Genomic DNA, 20,815 nt, shown 5'->3' on the forward strand with positions numbered 1-20,815 from the left:
AAATAACATGATATTCCGGTAACGACATCATCCCAGGCAGGAAGCATTTCTGTGGCATTTAGATAAAGAGATACAAGTCATAATAAACAATTTTTGTGTTACTTGGAATATTTTTGTACTCTGAATTACGTAGATATAATAAAAACATAATCAATGAAGATTCAACCATGCAACCATGTATGAACCTCACTTTATGTTTGATTAATACTGCGTACAGATCAGAAAGTTTAAATACACTTAAACCCCTATGGGGGTAGATTTCTGCGCACAGCAGTTTGTTACTTTCAAATTACAGGAATACACTCTTTTAAATAAATTCTCCAAATAAAGAAAATCATTTTTGGACTTGTATCCCTTTGCCGACAGATATTTTTCGATACATCACACAAAAGACAACTGACAACGACTGACAACCGTATTTAGACCCTTCCATCCTCATATTTAATACGAAAAAATCCCTACAAATACGTAATCGAGTTGTCATGTTTCGTAACGTTGTACAATAAATTTTATGTTAGCTTAGTATAAAGGTAGAACGTATGTATTAAAATATAAAGATATACTTGTGTTTTCCTCTAAATACGTATGGATACAGGTGGTCGATTACGGATTTTACAATGTTCTCGAAGTCTACCTAAATAACAATGTGTTTTACAATCAATTATTTGTTCTTAAATTCGAATTTTCAAATCTTATTAAAATGTTACCGTATTTTATATATATTTTAATAGTTGCTTTTTTTTAATTAGACTTATAATAACTTTATAAAAATCTTTATTTTTACTAAATTGATTTATGTGGGATATGATTTTCCTTTATACCTTCTGATTACATTGGTATGAATTGAATACGATATACGGTACACTGAATTAAAGTGCTCATCACTCATTCAACATCGTAAATCTATTTTTACATGCGATAACCTACATAATTTTTGGATAAATTATTTCTTTATGCATGTAATTGATTATTAAATTAATAATAATAAAACCCTTATCCGCACCCCAATGGTGCAAAGGGCACTGCATCATATAAACGCAGTGTTATCTTGATCGTTTACACATGAAAGAAAGGTGATCAGCCCTCCGCTTCAGGTACCATTCCAGGGTAATATTGAATAAATATGACAGTGAAAAAATCACTTATATTTATTTTACCCCCCTTGGGAATCGAACCCGGGACCTCCAGAACGGTAGCCGAGCGTGCTGACCATACGGAGGTGGACGTTTATTATTAAATTAATGATTGTAAATCGGATGAATGAAGTGATTTCCTCTTGTGAATTGCGAGTTGGTGAAAACAGACGAGATGATTGATTCATTAATCGATTTAACTCTTTGAATTTGCAGCTGGAGGTCATTGACATTGGTGCGATAAGTTTTCCGGTGTAAGAATGAATTCCCCGAAGATTTTTTTTTTTTAAACTGAATTATTCCTTCTGAACATTCATTTTCATTTGACTGCTTCCTAGTCGACGTCTTCTTAATTTTTTACACTTTGTCTTGTTTTTTCACTTACTTTTTGGTTTCAAATTATTTAAATTAGTTGCACATAATGGTGTAACTTATATGGTATAACATAATGCCACGAAACATGTACACATAAAATGCGCTACATAAATTTTACATTTTATTGTTATTATTATAATTATTGGTCGAATATTTAAAGTAGATTGTATGGACTATAAACAAAGAAAAGGTTTATAAAATAAAACTTTGATTTAACTACTTTAAAAGTGGTTAAAACAAAGTTGTTTTATTTTATAAAGTTTAAAAAATGTGCCATAAAGTATCTGCGAAAAACATTCAACAAAAGAAAAAGTGTTTTTCTCAAAAACAACAATAAAATCGTTTCGTTTTAAACAGTATTTTTACTGTCCGTTAGTCCACCTTCAGAAGTATTTACAAATTTAAGCATATTTTAGACCAAACATTAAAAAAATGTCGTTTAGATTATCGGGAAAAGTGTTCCTTTGGTCCCTAGAATTATCCCTTTCAAAGCGGCGGCTTTCCCCCCTTGGATGTCCGCTTCCCCCCCCCCTACCCACTATATCTACTCTTGTTATTTGAACCAGCTACTGAGTCTGGTTCCCTACCAGGCTGTAATACTTAAAGTCTGATCATCCAACAAATTTTTAGACTATCTTTTGTAGAAATTTACAATTATGTTTTATATTAATGCTCAACTGCTGGAACGTGTAAATATCTACGTAGTACAGAGCTCTGGGGCAGGAAACATTATTCACATAATCTACGTTCTACGATAGTGGAGATTTCATCTACTCGTCGATCATATTATGATATTACTTGATGTCAATTGATACACTTTGGCCCTCTAAATTGACATGGCGTGAGGTGGACACTGAAATACGACGTCGCAATTATTTGACCTCAAATAACACTGCACACTGGTATATCGGTAGAGATAATTATTTTTATATATTTATTACATTTTCTTGTACAAAATTTATGTAAATTGGTAAGCTCGATGCTACGAATCAAAATCTTTTAACTAACCGGAAATAGACTTGTAATAGTGGTCAAGGTTTTTTAGTTACTATTCTGTTTTTTTTTTTAAATTAGTGAGTAGATAGTTCTTTTAGGTACAGTAAGATACAGTAAGTACTAAGTAAGTACTAAATGAGTAAATAAAAACAATATTCATCAATTGATAATAATAGAAAAGTCGTAACGTGTAATATCAACCGGTTTCGAAGCAAACTGCTGAAGAAGAAGCACGTACATTTTGAGGCCTTGAAAATAGAGGTTGCAATACATTGAGAAATATCGTTCGGAACGAAAATAACTCTCACGGCCAATTCTCAAAAAATAATCGATAGTAAATATGTACCTACATAATATTAATTTTCGCGAAAATTTACGGACTACTACTTACTGCATGTTCTGGAAAAGTGATTAAAAAATAAATAGCTACATAGATAAACGAAATACATTAAATTTAATGGAGTGACGAATAAATTCGCAGTAAACACGAAGATCAGTTGATATAATTCGATATAATCTCTTCCATCTGTGTTGTTATGTTTATGTGAATAGAAGCGTAACGTTTTCCGAATATAGATAGTGTTGTAGTTGTATGTTGTCTGTTGTCGGTTGTCGGTTGACGCAACTATGGAGGCTTCATTATGCGATTTAAATACCATATACAACCACGAAGAAGATTGCACACTCAATTGTAATAGGTTTTACGACAACCCCTACAATAAGGGCTCCCAGCCATGAAATCAGATGTACATGCAAATTGTGCGCTTTCAGTAAATAAGAATTTCACTTAATGATTATTTGATTATACAAAGAAAACGAGAAACGTGAGTTTCGCACTAACAAAACCCGAGAAAAAAATTTAAAAATATCAAATTGAAGTTGGTAGGCAATATTATCAACCTGGTAAGAATTGGAGCGATTTTAATTAGGAATTATCATAACTTGAATTTTTTACAATTTGCAAATTTTTACTAAAACATTTTTTTGTCTTAGTAATCTGAGAAGAAAAGTATAATCAATTATGTAACAAATAAAAAGTTTTGTGTTTTGGAACCTTAGCTATTTTTATTCATGAAAAAATGTTATTTAAATTATGAACGGAATAAGAGAAAAGTAATAAAATTTATTTAAATTACTGTAATTGTTTTTTTTTTAACTCAGCCTTCATAAGGAAAACGAATTTAATGTGGTAGATAAAGATAATTTACTTTTATTTTAGCACTAATTGACTTGAAAATAAAAGCAGAGTAAAATTTAAACTGAATGTCCGCATGTTTTCATTTGAATTCAAGTTTTGTACCAACATTTCTGCGTTAAATTTATGGTGGAAATGCGTTTTATATAATAATTAAAAAAGACAACTATATACTTTTCAGATTGGTCTGATGATGTTGGTAACGACAAAACCGTAATATGCGTAATAATATTGCCACAATTATTTCATGTACTCACGTAACTGATCGCAATCAGATATAAGGTAAAAAATATCCATATTTCAGATTGTTGCGTATTATCGTCGTGGATATGGCGTAATATGGTGTGGGTTAACAAAACTTCGATGGTAAAATAGCGTTTTTTTTAAAAAAAAAACAGTTGTACGTATCAAAAAATCACAAACATTAAAAATACACAGTATAATTTCATTAATTTTTGGACACAATTTCTTGATCTATCGACAATCGACCGAATGACAAACTAAAAATATAGGCGTAATGACAATATAAATCTGAATTACAGGTGTGTTAAAAAAGCTAATTTAGCTAGATTTAAAAAAAAAACACGTATACAGTTTATCACATCCCTAATTTTAAGCAACTACATTTTTTTAACTAGGTATCTAGGGTATTTATGGGGTGGAAATTTAAGAAATGTTACCTAAAGTTAAGAAGAAAAAACATGTTTCAATACAGATTATAATCGGATTTAATCAATATAAAATAAATTTCGATACTATGACGAAATTTCATTTTTGACGAAATCGCATGCAATAAGCAATTTGCTCAAGAAAACGTATAATTTGTCACTCACCCCAGGACTGGAATCATCAGGTTTCAGGTTTCATGTTCACGCAGCCGGGCTCCTCTGGATTCAGCCACTCGCTTCACATCGCGTACACTTTCCGTGAAACACGTTTGATGAGAAACGCACTTTACACGAAACACGCTTATGAGTAAAGCGGATAATGTTCAATACTAGCACCCCGCAGTGTCGCTACCGCGGCTTCGGGATCGGCTTCACTATCTACTTTCGTCTGCCACGTTCGATTGGCAACTGTTTCCAGGGAGAGGAAGTGGATTTGATTTCTCAATCTAGGTGTAATCCTTAAAGGATTACACCATCACAGCAATTTAAAACGTAACGCGTTATCTAAATACCATATGTACTTGATACAGTATGGCACAAAATTAATCACCGTATCGGAAGATATTTTAATTTTTGTAAATAGCGTCGTACATAAATCATATTTAAAATTTGTGAACAAGACAGCTGCAGTATATAAACAAATTTAGGGTGGAGTAAAATTAATAGTCTAATTTTGTTTTTGAAAAACTTTTTTACTAAAATAAATGATTTTGAGTGATGGAAATCATTATTAGGACCTTTACAATTTTCTCTGTTAAGTGGAAAAGATGATATCCGTCAAGTGGCTGCCGCTAGTGTTAAAACACATTTGTGGCCGTTTTATCAATCTGTTTGTATACTGCAGCTGTCTAGTTCACAAACGTCAAATATGATTGACGTACGACGCTATTTGCAAAAATTATGTCATCTTCCGATAGGGTGATTACTTTTGTGCCACCTGTATAATGGTTGGTTTTTTATTGCGTAACATAATAGAAATAAAAGTAAGGGTTAGATTATTAATAACCGATGGTATAGTACTTAATAGAATCTCGTAAAGTAGTCGTCGGTTCGTATCTCAGTACGAATGACACGGCATATTGACCCATAATAACGCTATCAGCATCTGAATAGCCTTGAAAATCTAAGTAACAAGTTTAACCCCAAACACTAAAGATATAAATTTCAGTGGACCAAGTGATGTTTAAATTCAGTGGACCAAGTGATGTTTAATTTCTTTTTAGTATCATAAATCATATTTCGATTTTCTTTGTAAGTTAAAATAAAAATATTTCACAATTATTAATTTACCGTGTTAAGCAAACGTGTCAACCGCATTCCGCATGCCATCAACGACAGCAATTACGACGATATTAATTATATGATGACACTACTTATATAAGTGAGTACATTTGCATTATTATTTCAATATATTTTAATCCTAAATCATTTAAAAATCCATAAATTATAAATATAATTAGCTGATTGAATGTTCCCACCCGCGGATGGTGGAACTATTGAGTGAATAATATTCTGGCGCAGATCCAAATAAGACGAGTTCAATTCCTGATCTTACTACGCCAAGCGCCGTATATAATAAATTTAATAAAGTATTGTTTGGTTTATCAATTGAAATTTGAATAGCAGCTGATCAAACTGGATACATTCTGAAATATCGGGATATTGATCAACTGCCATTAATTTTTTATACGTTATGTTGATCATATTATCAATGAAAGATTATACTTGAATTTAATATATATTATTTGTGATAATTTCATTATCTTTAATCGGCACTTTTATAGTAATATTTGAGGGATTCATGTTGAAATTTTGACTCGACCGGGATTAAAATTTGGAACCTTTTGAATGGTAATGTGACATGCTAACCATGATCCACCAAAGGGAAATGTTTCGGTTAAGGTTGAGTTTTATAAATATTAGAATTTAATTTACAACATTTTGAGTGTGTCCAAATACTTGATCACAAAATCTGGATTATCTCCAACTACAGGAGTTATTTTCATATTATTTTTTGACATCTCATCAAAGATGAAGAAGAATATGGAAGTCTGGGCATTTACGGGGCTTACGACCGTCATAGGCTTACACGTGCGTAAAGTGATCACTTAAACCAGCCTATGACGGTCGTAAGCCCCGTAAATGCCAAGACTTCCATATTCTTCTTCATCTTTGATGAGATGTCAAAAAATAATATTAGAATTTAATATAAGAATAATAAACGTCAACTGCGTTTGTCAACATATGTACATATTTGATTTATAACTTTAGAATTTAATAAATAAAAAAGAATATAATTATGTAAGTTAAGAGGCTTGTACGTAAACCAGCAATATATAATTATTAATAGAGTAAAACCTCGTTATAACGGACCTCTACTTAACAGACTTCGGATATAATGGTAAAAAATCCGGTCAAATGCAAAAAAAATGAAAATGTCCTGTTAATATTATACATGCTTTATTTCAAGTGTCGTCGCATGTAATAGCAGCCATGATAATCACAAATTATGTCTCAAACTTCAAAAGTGTAAAAAAATCCCTTTTCAAGCAATGACAATGACAATAAATAGAATTTTGTTTGTGTTTTGTATTGTTTATTTATATCAACAGTACAATTTCAATACATACAACATATCTTTTTTACTTTTTATTTTTTATTATTTTAAACCTATTTTTGTATAACGGACTATTGACTTTAACGAACACTCCATCTTCCCAATTAGTCCGTTTTATCGAGGTTTTTCTGTAATAATATTTACCTAATTTATACAGCTTATTTTAACGAAATATCATTCCATGGGGGCCTTATATTTTTCTTGTTTACTTTGTCTTATTTTTTGTAATATAAAAGAACTTAATTTAAACTAAATGTTATTAATAAATTACAGTAGGTACACATAAAAAAGTTGGGAGGAATATTGCTCGAAGAAAGAAGGCCTCGAATTTATAATTTAATTCTAATTTTAATTTGATGGAGATGAGGACTTTTGAGAGATTTGAAAATGTTTAGTCTTTAGGTGAGATCGAATCTGGTCGGAATTCTGGATTATCCTGAAATGAGAAAGCAAATGGTTTCAGGCAGCAGGGCTGCACTGCACTTTAAAATTTTATCGAACTTATATTTTCAGTAAAATTAGTCTTTAATCATTTTCTTCATTGCAAGCTTAGTAAGTATGGCCAAAATATGTGGCCCAATGATTGCCAACATCATATTAACATATCGCCCGGATTGAAGAAAATGTCCGTAGTTAGAAAACGCCTGTCAAATATATTATTTATTTTATGATTTTTTTATCATTGGTAATGAGGCCTTATCTTCTAAAAATTATATGATATTCGAGTGATGTACGTAAACATCAAACTTTCTTGTAAACGTATGTATATTATGTAACGTACTTATAAAATATTATGATGTAATTTTTTGTAAGAGCCCTCCCTTTTCCTCAACAAAGAAAATTTAATATCCTGTATTTTTGTGTTGCTCGGAATTTAATACATGTATCTCTCGTGGCTTTTAAGAGATACTTTATTATTAGATTAAAACCAATATTTTTAGCTTTTCCACTTTTTTATTTGACCAGCGACCGGGTTTCGTCGTTACCGACATCATCAGACTGGTGAGAGGCTTTACAAATTTGTATGTTATATATAAAAGAAGGCAGGAGTTGATAACCATGATTTGATATAATTTTATGAGAAATTAATTTAATTTTAGTGAATTTAAGTATTGTATGATATTTTAAATATTTTTTTTTTATAAAGGTTTTTTGTATTGAAAGCACGATTTTATATAAAGTTAAAATAGATTTGTATTTTTTGTAAATGAATTTAAATTATGTAACGAGGTATCAGGAAATGCTGGTTGACGGCTCCTTCCACTAAGCTGTGGTTGTCCGGGGGGAGTCCGAAGTTCTCTGAAATGTAAATTTCCCGGCAGTCATTTCTTATCGACAAGACATTAAGGCATCTATTGTTTCTTTTCTAATGGGTAAAGTAAGGGAGAATGAATGTGTGTTACTTGATCATTTAATATGTCTTTATTATGACAATTTTTTAATCTATTTATTTCCAAAATTTCGAGCCTATCTAATTTTTTACCTTTACTACATTTGTGTAAGATTTTTACATTAAAATTTTTATCGAAATCATGATTTGACTCTATCAAGTGGTTTGCAAAAGTGGAGTTTTCTTTTTTATTTCTCCAACTTTGGACATGTTCGTTTATTCTTATTTTAAACGATCGTCCTGTTTGCCCCACGTATTCAGCACTGCATGATCCACAACTTAATAAATATGAGCCTGAATTTGTTTCTTTTTCCCTTTTATCTTTATTATTAATTAGTATCTTCCCCAGATTATAATTATTATAAAAGGCTATGGAACATTCATCTTTGTTCGCTAGTTATCCGATTCTGTTACTACTATCCCCTATAAAAGATAATTTAGCCCATTTTTTAACTACTTTTGAAGTCTCTGTAATGAGAGCTTTATTTAATTGAGATGTTGCAAGTCTCTTTTGTTTTTTCCTAATTAATTGATCAATTAAACCACATTCATAACCGTTATTGGAGGCTATCGTCTTTATGATATTAAGTTAATATCACTGAACTTAATATCATAAAGACGATAGCCTCCAATAACGGTTATGAATGTGGTTTAATTGATCAATTAATTAGGAAAAAACAAAAGAGACTTGCAACATCTCAATTAAATAAAGCTCTCATTACAGAGACTTCAAAAGTAGTTAAAAAATGGGCTAAATTATCTTTTATAGGGGATAGTAGTAACAGAATCGGAAAACTAGCGAACAAAGATGAATGTTCCATAGCCTTTTATAATAATTATAATCTGGGGAAGATACTAATTAATAATAAAGATAAAAGGGAAAAAGAAACAAATTCAGGCTCATATTTATTAAGTTGTGGATCATGCAGTGCTGAATACGTGGGGCAAACAGGACGATCGTTTAAAATAAGAATAAACGAACATGTCCAAAGTTGGAGAAATAAAAAAGAAAACTCCACTTTTGCAAACCACTTGATAGAGTCAAATCATGATTTCGATAAAAATTTTAATGTAAAAATCTTACACAAATGTAGTAAAGGTAAAAAATTAGATAGGCTCGAAATTTTGGAAATAAATAGATTAAAAAATTGTCATAATAAAGACATATTAAATGATCAAGTAACACACATTCATTCTCCCTTACTTTACCCATTAGAAAAGAAACAATAGATGCCTTAATGTCTTGTCGATAAGAAATGACTGCCGGGAAATTTACATTTCAGAGAACTTCGGACTCCCCCCGGACAACCACAGCTTAGTGGAAGGAGCCGTCAACCAGCATTTCCTGATACCTCGTTACATAATTTAAATTCATTTACAAAAAATACAAATCTATTTTAACTTTATATAAAATCGTGCTTTCAATACAAAAAACCTTTATAAAAAAAAAATATTTAAAATATCATACAATACTTAAATTCACTAAAATTAAATTAATTTCTCATAAAATTATATCAAATCATGGTTATCAACTCCTGCCTTCTTTTATATATAACATACAAATTTGTAAAGCCTCTCACCAGTCTGATGATGTCGGTAACGACGAAACCCGGTCGCTGGTCAAATAAAAAAGTGGAAAAGCTAAAAATATTGGTTTTAATCTAATAATAAAGTAAAAATGCAATTCCATCACGAAGTGTCAGTGGATAATATAAATCTATTTTAAGAGATATTCTCACCGCATATATTTTATATCTTTAAGAAGATACTAGAGATAAAATATTAATTTTCGCATTTGAATAATTCCACTGAATACAAAATATTAAATAAAAAGTATTCTCGTTTTCCGTCATCGTAAAAAATATTTTAATGTTCCTACGAAAAATAAAAATAAAACGATAAACCTTCTGTTTTTTTTTTTTAATATTTTATTTAGAATAAATATTGACTTATTTTCAATAAAAGGTTTTTTTTATTAACTAGAGTATCCTATAAGTACTCCTGTTATTTTACCCATTTGCACAATTTTATGTAATGATATTGCTTGTTTTTGACATTTTCATAATGTAAAACAAAAAAATCCGCTATCGGTTAGAAATCGGAAAAATACATATTAAAATTATTTGCACTTATAAAAATCAACCAACTGTCAAAGTGGCGTTTTTCGTATAAATGAAATCACAAAGCGCGGGAAGAGCAAAATGAGTTCGTTTTGTTGGCCAACTGCAAACATAAACGAACATAAACATAAATCACACTCATTTTATTTATTTATCAAATATCACGAAATATAGGCTGATGAGATTGCAAGTTTCATACCGAGAAGATAATTCACAGAAATTGTTGGGAGTAATGGAAAAAATATATAAAAAATAAAAATATAAGTTTATTTTAAATCTTATTGTTTAAACACAAAGTCCGAAATATATTAAATTATCAACTAAAATAAAAGAATCCTACTATATCATCACCAGACTCGTACATTAAAATGTTCAAATGACATTTGGGTGATATTAATATTTATATATTATTAAATTTACATAGGTACTTCAAATATCATTTTATACATACCTGACTAACTTAAATCTCACTGAAATTTGTGAATATTCGTAGATTAGTAGGTTAGAACGAAATGGCGATGTGGGCAATGCCATTGCTTTAGGTTTATTTTTCTAACCCTTATCCACACATAATGGTGCATAGGACATTGCGCGTATCGAACTAGCGTTATCTTGATCGTTAATTACATGAAAGCAATGTGCTCAGAATCAAACGCTCCTACCGCTACAATTAGGAGGGGACAAATATTTTTTTACTAATTAATAAAAAAATGTTAATTTCACCATGCTCTTTTATTACGAATATGTTGGTACAGTAATTTTTTATGACCAAGTTGAATTTTTAAATATGTATTTTTGTTTTTTTCGAAATTCTAATGATTATTTTATAATTTTTGATTATCTCTTAATAATCATGTTAAAAAATCAAATACTAATTTTTTTTTTTTTTTTACAAAAACACATTTTTGAAATACAAAATAGGTAAATATACAGAACATCTTATATATAACGTTTCTACCTCTCTAATAAAGTAGATACTTGTGTTTAGAGAGGGAGTTCGTTTCACATTTATTTTTATTTTTTTTATAAACTAAGTAAATTAAAACAAAGTAAATTAAAATTAAAAATAAAAAATTAACAAGGTAAATTAAAAATTAAAAATAAACATTCTTTGGTATGGAGTCTAGGAAGGGGTGAGTCTTAAATATTTTTTAATTTTTTATTTAGAAATACATTTTGTTACCTACATGTTTTTCATGAATAAAGCTAAGCTTTTTTGTTCAAATTATAGGCTTTATGTACTTATTATTACTTTACGTACTTAATATCATTTTTTATACCTTATCTTTACTTATTTCAGAGATGAAATTTATACTTATTAAAATAAGTCATTAAAAAATATATATGGCAGATTGAAATTAAAAGGGCACTCATGTTATCAACCCCACTCTAGGCGATCCGGCTGTTTACCGTCAATTAGTAGAATAAAATCCCAACAGCCATATCAAATTACCCAAAAAAGGTACTTCAGATATCAGACATTATTCCTCGATGATAATACTCGTACTACTCCAATGGAATTAATTTACTTTCCTCTCATTATAAATATTTTTATTTTAACTAGTGTCCAAGGTATTTTTTCTCTCATGTAAACTGATTTCTCTTTTAAAATTATTTCAATCTTCCTCTACCCATACTGTTATTTTATTAGCACACGGCGGTAACTAATGAAATTAAAAATATATATGTTAATCTACACATATTTTTATTATAAAATATACGAGTCTAAATTATAACTCGTGCAATCTCTGACGAGCGTCGGACCGTAATTTTGTTAATTATGCTAATGAATCCTCAAATTTCAAAATGCCAAATGCTGTTAATTTTTTTTCCAGACGCCACGAAAAAAATGGCATTTAAAAAAATCTAACATATTCAGTTTAGTTTTTACAAACTGGATTAATTTGTAAAGCATTGTTATTGTCATGAATAAAGACTTTATTTTATCAAAATTTTCAATTCAAATAAAATATTATGCTTAATAATCTTACAAAACAGACACGACAGGGGCCGTGGCGTAGATGGGTAGACGCTCGACTCCGAAACTGACGTCGCGAGTTAGATTCCCGCCTTTCGCAAAATAAATACAACTAAGATTTATTTTTTTATCGGTCTGGGTGTTTGTGATGTATTTTTACATTTACCTTGCCTATCCTTACTATTCCACCTGCAGACCCTCTAAAAATACAGGCTTTGCGGGTTATTCCTTTTTTTTAACACATTCCTATTACTATCTCTTTGTTTAAAAATACGAGTAGGTATGATACGTGCGTGAGTTACGTATACTTGGGAAATTTTATTGTTATAGTGACAAAACCATTATTTTATGACAAATTATTGTGAAATATATATCGAATGTATAAAAATGCGGGCGCTTCTTCAGACGGCCAATTCGTATGTAAGAGTCGGAAGTCACTGTACGTCACATCCTCCTACTTACTTATTCCGCTGTACGTGATGTTCGAGTTGAAGTGACGTAAAGCGTGTTTTTAGTTATACGGTTTACCATCATCATCCGCATCCCCGCACACATCCCTGTCTCCAGGTATGCGGAACAGGAACACATATGTGGAACGGGAAACATTAACAAGTTGGTATGCTTCCTTCTCCAGGTGACATTCCTCATGATGCCGCTGGAGATCGCGTGGTCGTGGACCGTGTCGTGGAGGGCGGGAGACGCGGCGTGTCGCATCATGGCCTTCTTCAGGATCTTCGGGCTCTATCTCTCCAGCTTCGTACTCATCTGTATCAGCGTAGACAGGTATACGAATAAGCATCTAATATATGTTAATTTAAAAACATTTTTTTCTGGTCCGACGGTTCTGGTTCTGGTTCTTCACGACTGTGGTCTATCTCCTTCTATATGTGTATATATATATATATATATATATATATATATATATATATATATATATATATATATATATATATATATATATATATATATATATATATATATATATATATATATATATATATATATATATATATATATATATATATATATATATATATATATATATATATATATATATATATATATATATATATATATATATATATATATTTATATATATATATATATATATATATATATATATATATATATATATATATATATATATATTTATATATATACATGTATATGTACATACATTTTTGTTAATTCAGTTTTTCCTGTTTTTAACCACCAGTATTTAATATTTTCTCAGATACTATGCAGTTCTGAAGCCACTCCAGCTAAGTGGAGGAGAAAGAAGAAGCCGAGCTCTGCTACTGGCTGCCTGGATATCTTCAGCCATCTGCAGTGCCCCACAGGTCAGTTATAACATAGATATAAACCATTGCTTTATTTTCATCTCCATCGTAAGTGCATGATGCATCCATCCAGGACAGTTTTACGCGTGTTCATATTACAGTATAGCTATCTGCATCCGCTTCATCTGAGGTTACGTATTCCAGCTGGCTATATTCCACGTGGAGAGGCACCCCACCGTGACGTGGTACGAGCAGTGCATCTCGTACCACGCGTTCTCCAGCAGGACGCAGGAGCTGGCCTACTCGCTGCTGAACATGGCCCTCATGTACGCAGCTCCGCTGGTAGCCATTGTTTTCTGCTACGCCTCCATCCTCAGAGAGATCGTGAGGAGATCCAGAGACTCTTTGGATGGTAAGTTTTCCATTGATTTTACCGATCGACCTTTACAAGTGACATTTGTGGGAGAAAAAATTAATACTGTGACATTAATACTGTGCTGGACGTTCAAAACTACAGCCCCAAAAATATTTTGTATAAATTATTATTATTATTTTTTTTTAAATCCATTATCCGTAAATTTGTGCATTCTTTAGAGAATAATGAGATTGTTGGACAAGAAATAATGTCTTCTATGGCCTAGAAATACCGGCATACATATTTTTTTTTAAATATCCTAGAAATTTTATAATATTCAAGAGACATTAATAATTTTTTGACGGTTTTTTACCCCTAGTTTTTTTCACTGTTGAACACTAACACGTATCGTCGTGAAGAAACAAACATCGTAGATACAATATATGTATATTTATATATATATATATATATAAATATATATATATATATATATATATATATATATATATATATATATATATATATATATATATATATATATATATATATATATATATATATATATATATATATATATATATATATATATATATATATATATATATATGTATATATTTATATATATATATATATATACACATATATATATATATATATATATATATATATATATATATATATATATATATATATATATATATATATATATATATATATATATATATATATATATATATATATATATATATATATATATATATATATATATATTTACACCATACAAAGGTTAAAATCATTGTTGGTGGGGGAGATGTATGTATTATATTCATGTAAGATGTCAGGTTTACTTATTATATTACTCGTACCTTTTTGAGACACAAATCAGGTTCGTTGATATCTCTGGCGCCATTACTTTTCCTAAGACGTGGTGTATATGTATTATATAAATATTTATACTTATACTTTCTACAGTACAAGGTGAATTAGACGACCAGTCTCCCCCCCCCCCCTTTTCAGGAATCGGACCTGACGGAAATGAGTTCCAAAAACATTCTCTACCTATGAATATAACCTCTCCCGAGGATTCCTGCTTCAAATTCCTGGGTTTTCTCCATTTACTCCATTTCTTTTATTATAATTTAACAGTAACGTTTTTTATCCTGAACTACTTCACTTACGTCATTTGTATCCCACCATATCCAAGAATCTAGAATCATCTCACCTTGGTAAAATATAATTGAAATTTCGATTTAAATCTAAAAATTTGTCCACCATTAGGCTGCGAATTCAAGTCAACGAAAAAATTCAAACCGTACTTTCCCGTGTAACTTTCATTAATGTTTTTCAGCTTCATATCACGTCTCATTTCTAATGATGTTTCGAAGCTCGGGTAAGCTACTAACGTTTCACGCTAATCTACTTCAGCCAAACAAACAAAGAAAACAGAACGGTTACCCTAACGTTATAAATATTGCATTATCTACTCATTTCGTCTGTAATGTTATATTCAGTTTCAACTATATATGTTCTCGCATCAAAGTCGTATCCTTTATGAAATAAACATTAAACTGATAAAAAAATGACACAGATATAATATGTTGTTGAAAAAGAAAATATTATCTCAGAATATCGATGTTGTACAAAGAACACGCGGAGAAATTTAATTTCAGAATCATAAGACTTTTTTGTTTTTCAGAAAGTTAGAAAGATATATGAAAACATAATTATTCATATGTATGTAACAGGTGAATCCCAGGTGAAATCCCGTAGTAAGCCTTCATACGAGGCCTACATAAGAAAATATATACAATTTGGAGTAGGATAAATTCTGTACCTCATTTCAGCTCTAAATCTAAATTATTCTTACAAGTTATTTTGACTTATTTGTCGTCTTTTTCATTTTTCCAATTGACTCAATCTAAAAAACTTTTTATTATCGGCTATATTCAAACAATATATACCGTATAGTTTTCTTAACTTGGTGAAAGAAATTTTTTACTAAACGTTTTTATTTAAATCAAATAAATAATGGGGAAGAGAAAGAAGACGTTTCTGGAGAGATCATGTGAGAAGAGCGAGTTCGGATCGAGTGGTGAGGGTGGCAGCGGACAGCAGCATAGGCGGGATCAGACCCCCAGGAAGACCACCTAAACGATGGAAGGATAGCTGGTCTTCCACCTCCCAGGACCGACCCGAGAATGACAGGACCTAGTCCTAAAAGAAGAAGAAGAAATAAATAGGATTTTACAGAGAATAACGATGAATGGATACTTGATTGTATTTTATAAAAGTTATTAAAAATTCATTTTTATCACATTCAGTTGAAAAACGTATCCTCATTATGTCGCGTATCCTTGACTGTTACTGTGCCATCAATTTTCGTATGTTTTAGTATAAGCATTGCGTATGTTTGACATTTTCAGAATAATATAACAATTTTTTTTTTCGTTTAATATTGGTTCGGAAACAAAAAAAAAACACTAATAAGAAAAATCAACTCTCAAAGCGACGTTTCTTGAATGAAAGAAAGCATAAAATAACCCAAAAATCCTTTAGTTGTCATTAGAAATTTTGTTGATGTAAAAGGCTATAATTATGTTGATTTCGATAGGATACAGCGCGATGGTAGTTTACTTAGAAAAAATATGGTTTTAAACAGATGAGAGTAAGATATAGGGGATCTTTCGCAGTCTTCTTAAATTGACTATAAAAATAATTTTAATAAAAATGATTTAAAACTGATTCTCTTAAAATTGAGATGTTGAGAATTGAAGTCATTTGGTTTATTGAAATACCCCATTGTTTGCGTTAACGTCATATTTCATCCAATTTAAAGAATTTCTTGTGAATATTTTTTGAGATCGATTGTAGATAATAAATCGTCAAAAATACAGACTGTTTACACATGCCATTTACGTTTGAAAGAGCAATAAGTCACTTTTTGAATAAATACGAATATTTTTTCCCAACTGTCAAAGATGTAACCATCTTTAATAAAAATTAGATATTTTTTTTAATATCGCTCACTCCTTTCAACAAAGTCATATATTAAAAATCGTCAATTTTCAGTTGAGCGTGTTTTCGGAATGCCCAGAAATTGTAGTATATCCCAGTAAAAGCGGCATATTTTTAACTCAATATTTACCCGCTACAGGGCAGAAAGTGTTATTTTAGCATTTGAAGAAAAGATATTGTTTAATTGTTTTTTTAAACATTCTAAAAAAAATCAAATGGAGAAAAAAACCTTCAAGTTTTACTTAAAAAGATGTTGCACAGTAAAAAGTTCAATAAGTGGCTTGATATTTATTTTTAATACATTTTTTTATATATTTTAACTTTAAAAACGATCTCCTGAAAAATCAAGTTTTTTGATATATGACGTTGTTGAAAGGAGTGAGCGATATAATAAATAAATGACAAAATGAAACTGCATTTTTTAAGAAAAGAATTTTATTGTTTGTGTACATTTTTATTGTAACGTCGACACGTTAGAATAAAAATGCTAGCACTCTAGGGTGGTATTACAAATGCGTTGACTGCGTAATGTACATAGATAACTCTATCTTTACTGATGGACGATTGTTCCTAGCAAATTTGGCATTGCGAATCTGATAGTTAATATTACCAAAAATACATACAATTGGTATTTATTCAATTTTTTACCGCATAAAAGTAAAGTAATTTATAATTTGAAATCGATGTCCGGATCCAGGAGGTTAAGTGGATACTTTAGTAGTCAATATTAGTTTTTCATACAAAGCCCTCAATTTAAATAGTCAATATATCAATATATTATTTCCTTACTTTTAACTCACCAAATTACTAGCCAAATAACCTACCTTTGAATTCATGTTTCGAAGTCAGGATGCTTGTGAATGCGGTAGAATGGAACGTATTGGGACCAATGTGGCCTAAAAAGTAATTAAATTCTTGTGAATTACTGCGCATTTAAATTCCAGGACGACAACAATATATTACATCATTAAAGTAATTGTTTCTGAAAGCTCTCAATACAAGTGTCAAGATACGGTATTAATTAAACCTTGTTGAAAACGTCAATAATACGAAAATTACTTCGTTAACTTCTTCATTAAACGTTAAGGAACTTAATTAATATTTATAATGAAATTTTATTGACACAATACAAATTGACATTATTGAATACGAGAATTTCTAAGGTAAATAAAGACGTTTACAATCGAAAAAAACCATACAAAATAATGCAAATGAAACCTTTGTTTAAAAATATACCTAGCTTTTGATAATGAAAATCTTAAGTACGGAATGCTTACAAACATATTCGGTAAATTAGGTTCGAAACTCCAATAACAAAATTTCTAAGTGCCTACTTTATTTCAACCTAAAATAAAATACTTAAACTTAAATGTATTGTTTTAAAAATAATTTAATTTATCTCTCCTTACTTCAGTAGACCTTATAAATTATTTCTTAGATCCTCCATCCTCTCCAACTAATTAATCTATTTTATGTTAATTAAATAAGTAAAAATATTTTTTTCTTCTAGTATTGTAAGTTACTGTCTCAAAGTATAAAATAAAATGTTATTTTATTTTGCTTAAATGCACATAAAACACTTTTCTAACGTCTAGGGTCTTTTTTCTCATTTACCTTGGGTATTACGTGATTCAGAAGTCCATATTTTATAATTACCTACGATAATATTGATTTTTTTTTCTTTTATAAGCAAGAAAATTTGGGTTTTTTTCTAAGTAGATTTAAGGAAAGGCAGTATTGAAGGAACCTTTGATATTGCTGTTATTCAGTTAGGTTTTTTTTTTGTAAAAATAAATTAAACAAAAATATCATTTAAGCTGTTGTAATATTTTCAACTGCGTCTCTGATTCATCAAAGTGGTTTTGCAAAACGAGATATTCTTCTAAATAAGAAGATTTTCTTGAATATCTTTTTTAAGATTATAATTATCAATTCAGTTTGTTTGGTTTCCATTGCAGCTTGTAAAAACACATTTAAATTATCTTTTATATTCTGAATCCTATTAAAAAATTCGTTAAAAATGCTTCCTTTATTTTTTTCTCTTATATAACGACCGTGTTGTCATTTTTGTAAAAAAAATAAAACATAGTATTTTAACTTCTATTGAAGCGGTTATCTAAAAACTACCACACTAGATATGCTAATAATTCCGATTATTACTAATAAATTAAATGTTATAAATTAATGCTATAAGACAGTGACGAATATATTAAGCCTTCAAATCTGTTAAGTTCCTTGAAGGAAGATTTGAATATATAATGGTTAATGGAATATATAATTTATAAGCGTGTAGTTCGTGAAAAAATGTTATATCATTTTTCTTGTTTTTTTTAATAACAGTCGAACTCATACTATCTTTTCCATTAAGAAGTTCGAAGAACGAAGAACGTCTGAAAGTGAAGCTTGATCCAAACATATTATATTTTCCCCTTTCAAGCAATCAAAATAAATTGTAAAAAATATCAAAAGACCTGAAAATACAAACAAGTTTTTTTTTTAAATTACGCTTTTGGAACTCCTTAGAGATTCATTACTTCCATCCCATCTCCCCGATGGACCACATCAAAGGTTTACAACAAGATACAAGATCAGCATCGGATAAGCATTTGAATGGCTGTTTAACAAAGTACATTATATCGAAAATAGTAAAAAATATATACATTAAAATAAAATATTCCTAAATGACAAATTTGTGACCCAATTGTCAAAAAATAAAACGTGCCTGGATAAGAAAGAGGGCTTGATTAAAATATAAAAAAAACACTTAATAAAGAAACTAACTAACCTTATTTGTTATTTGTTATAAGTAGATTTATTTATTTTTATTATTCTTTGCTTTGCATTAAACAAAAATTTTACTACGAAAATAAAATCGTCGAATATTTTTAAACAAAGAATTAAGAAGCCCGCGAGAGTTTTTATGTTATTGAGCTTTCGATACCTGACATTGTGATAGAAATATCAAAAGCTCTTTGAGGGCGCGAACGAAACCGTTTAAAATTACAGAAAAGTTCAAAGAGAAATTGAACATTGATTTCTATTATTAGACGTTTCCATTAGAATGTGAGAGTTCAATATTTTCTTATGTTATTTTTTCATAATATCGACGAATTAAATATTTTCATTTGAGAAATGTGCCTATTTACCTCATAAAATACTCCTACCTAATATTTTTTTGCGAAAAAGTCCGTTAACAGAATAAATACATTGTAAAAAAAAAGGGTAGTAACAATTGTACGTTTGTGGTATTATTCATTAAATAAACTAAGCTTTTCCAAGCTCAAAAACGACTCAGATATATTTTTCAGGACTAAAAATAAAAAAAAATCGTGTTTTTTATTCAAAAATCATAAATGAATCATTAACTAAATTGTAACAAACAAAAATTCAAATTAAAATAATCGTGAAAAAATTACTCATTGACAATATTATGTACCTATTATCTACCAATATTAATATTTTTTTCAAGTGAATAAATAAATAATTATCACTGTAATTAGTGGTGCAGTAGACATCAATATATTTATCTACGAGTAAAACTACAGCTCTCATACATTTTTCCTTCTCAATCATTTAATATTTATGATTTTTTGGAGATATGTCTCATGGTACTTTTGACTAAAATTGTGAGCACTTCAATATTCGTTATCCAAATGTTCACGCGCGCGTTTACTGATATTTTTAGGAAGCAAC

At 29.7% G+C, this 20,815-nt stretch overlaps 1 protein-coding gene across 1 annotated transcript in view; it reads left to right on the forward strand.

Annotated features, from left to right (window-relative positions):
* The window catches only part of AkhR (Adipokinetic hormone receptor), a 39,646-nt gene that overhangs the window by 11,759 nt on the left and 7,072 nt on the right, over positions 1-20,815 (forward strand). Inside the window, exons 2-4 of the mRNA XM_088271189.1 lie at positions 13,107-13,255; positions 13,707-13,812; positions 13,957-14,164. Coding sequence (XP_088127315.1) covers positions 13,107-13,255; positions 13,707-13,812; positions 13,957-14,164 — 463 coding nt within the window. The remainder of the gene's footprint in view (positions 1-13,106; positions 13,256-13,706; positions 13,813-13,956; positions 14,165-20,815) is intronic.

Source organism: Brachycentrus maculatus, unplaced genomic scaffold (assembly GCF_059751285.1).
Source record: "Brachycentrus maculatus isolate JH-2025_06_01 unplaced genomic scaffold, ASM5975128v1 h1tg000421l, whole genome shotgun sequence".
In the NCBI taxonomy this organism is placed as follows: domain Eukaryota; kingdom Metazoa; phylum Arthropoda; class Insecta; order Trichoptera; family Brachycentridae; genus Brachycentrus; species Brachycentrus maculatus.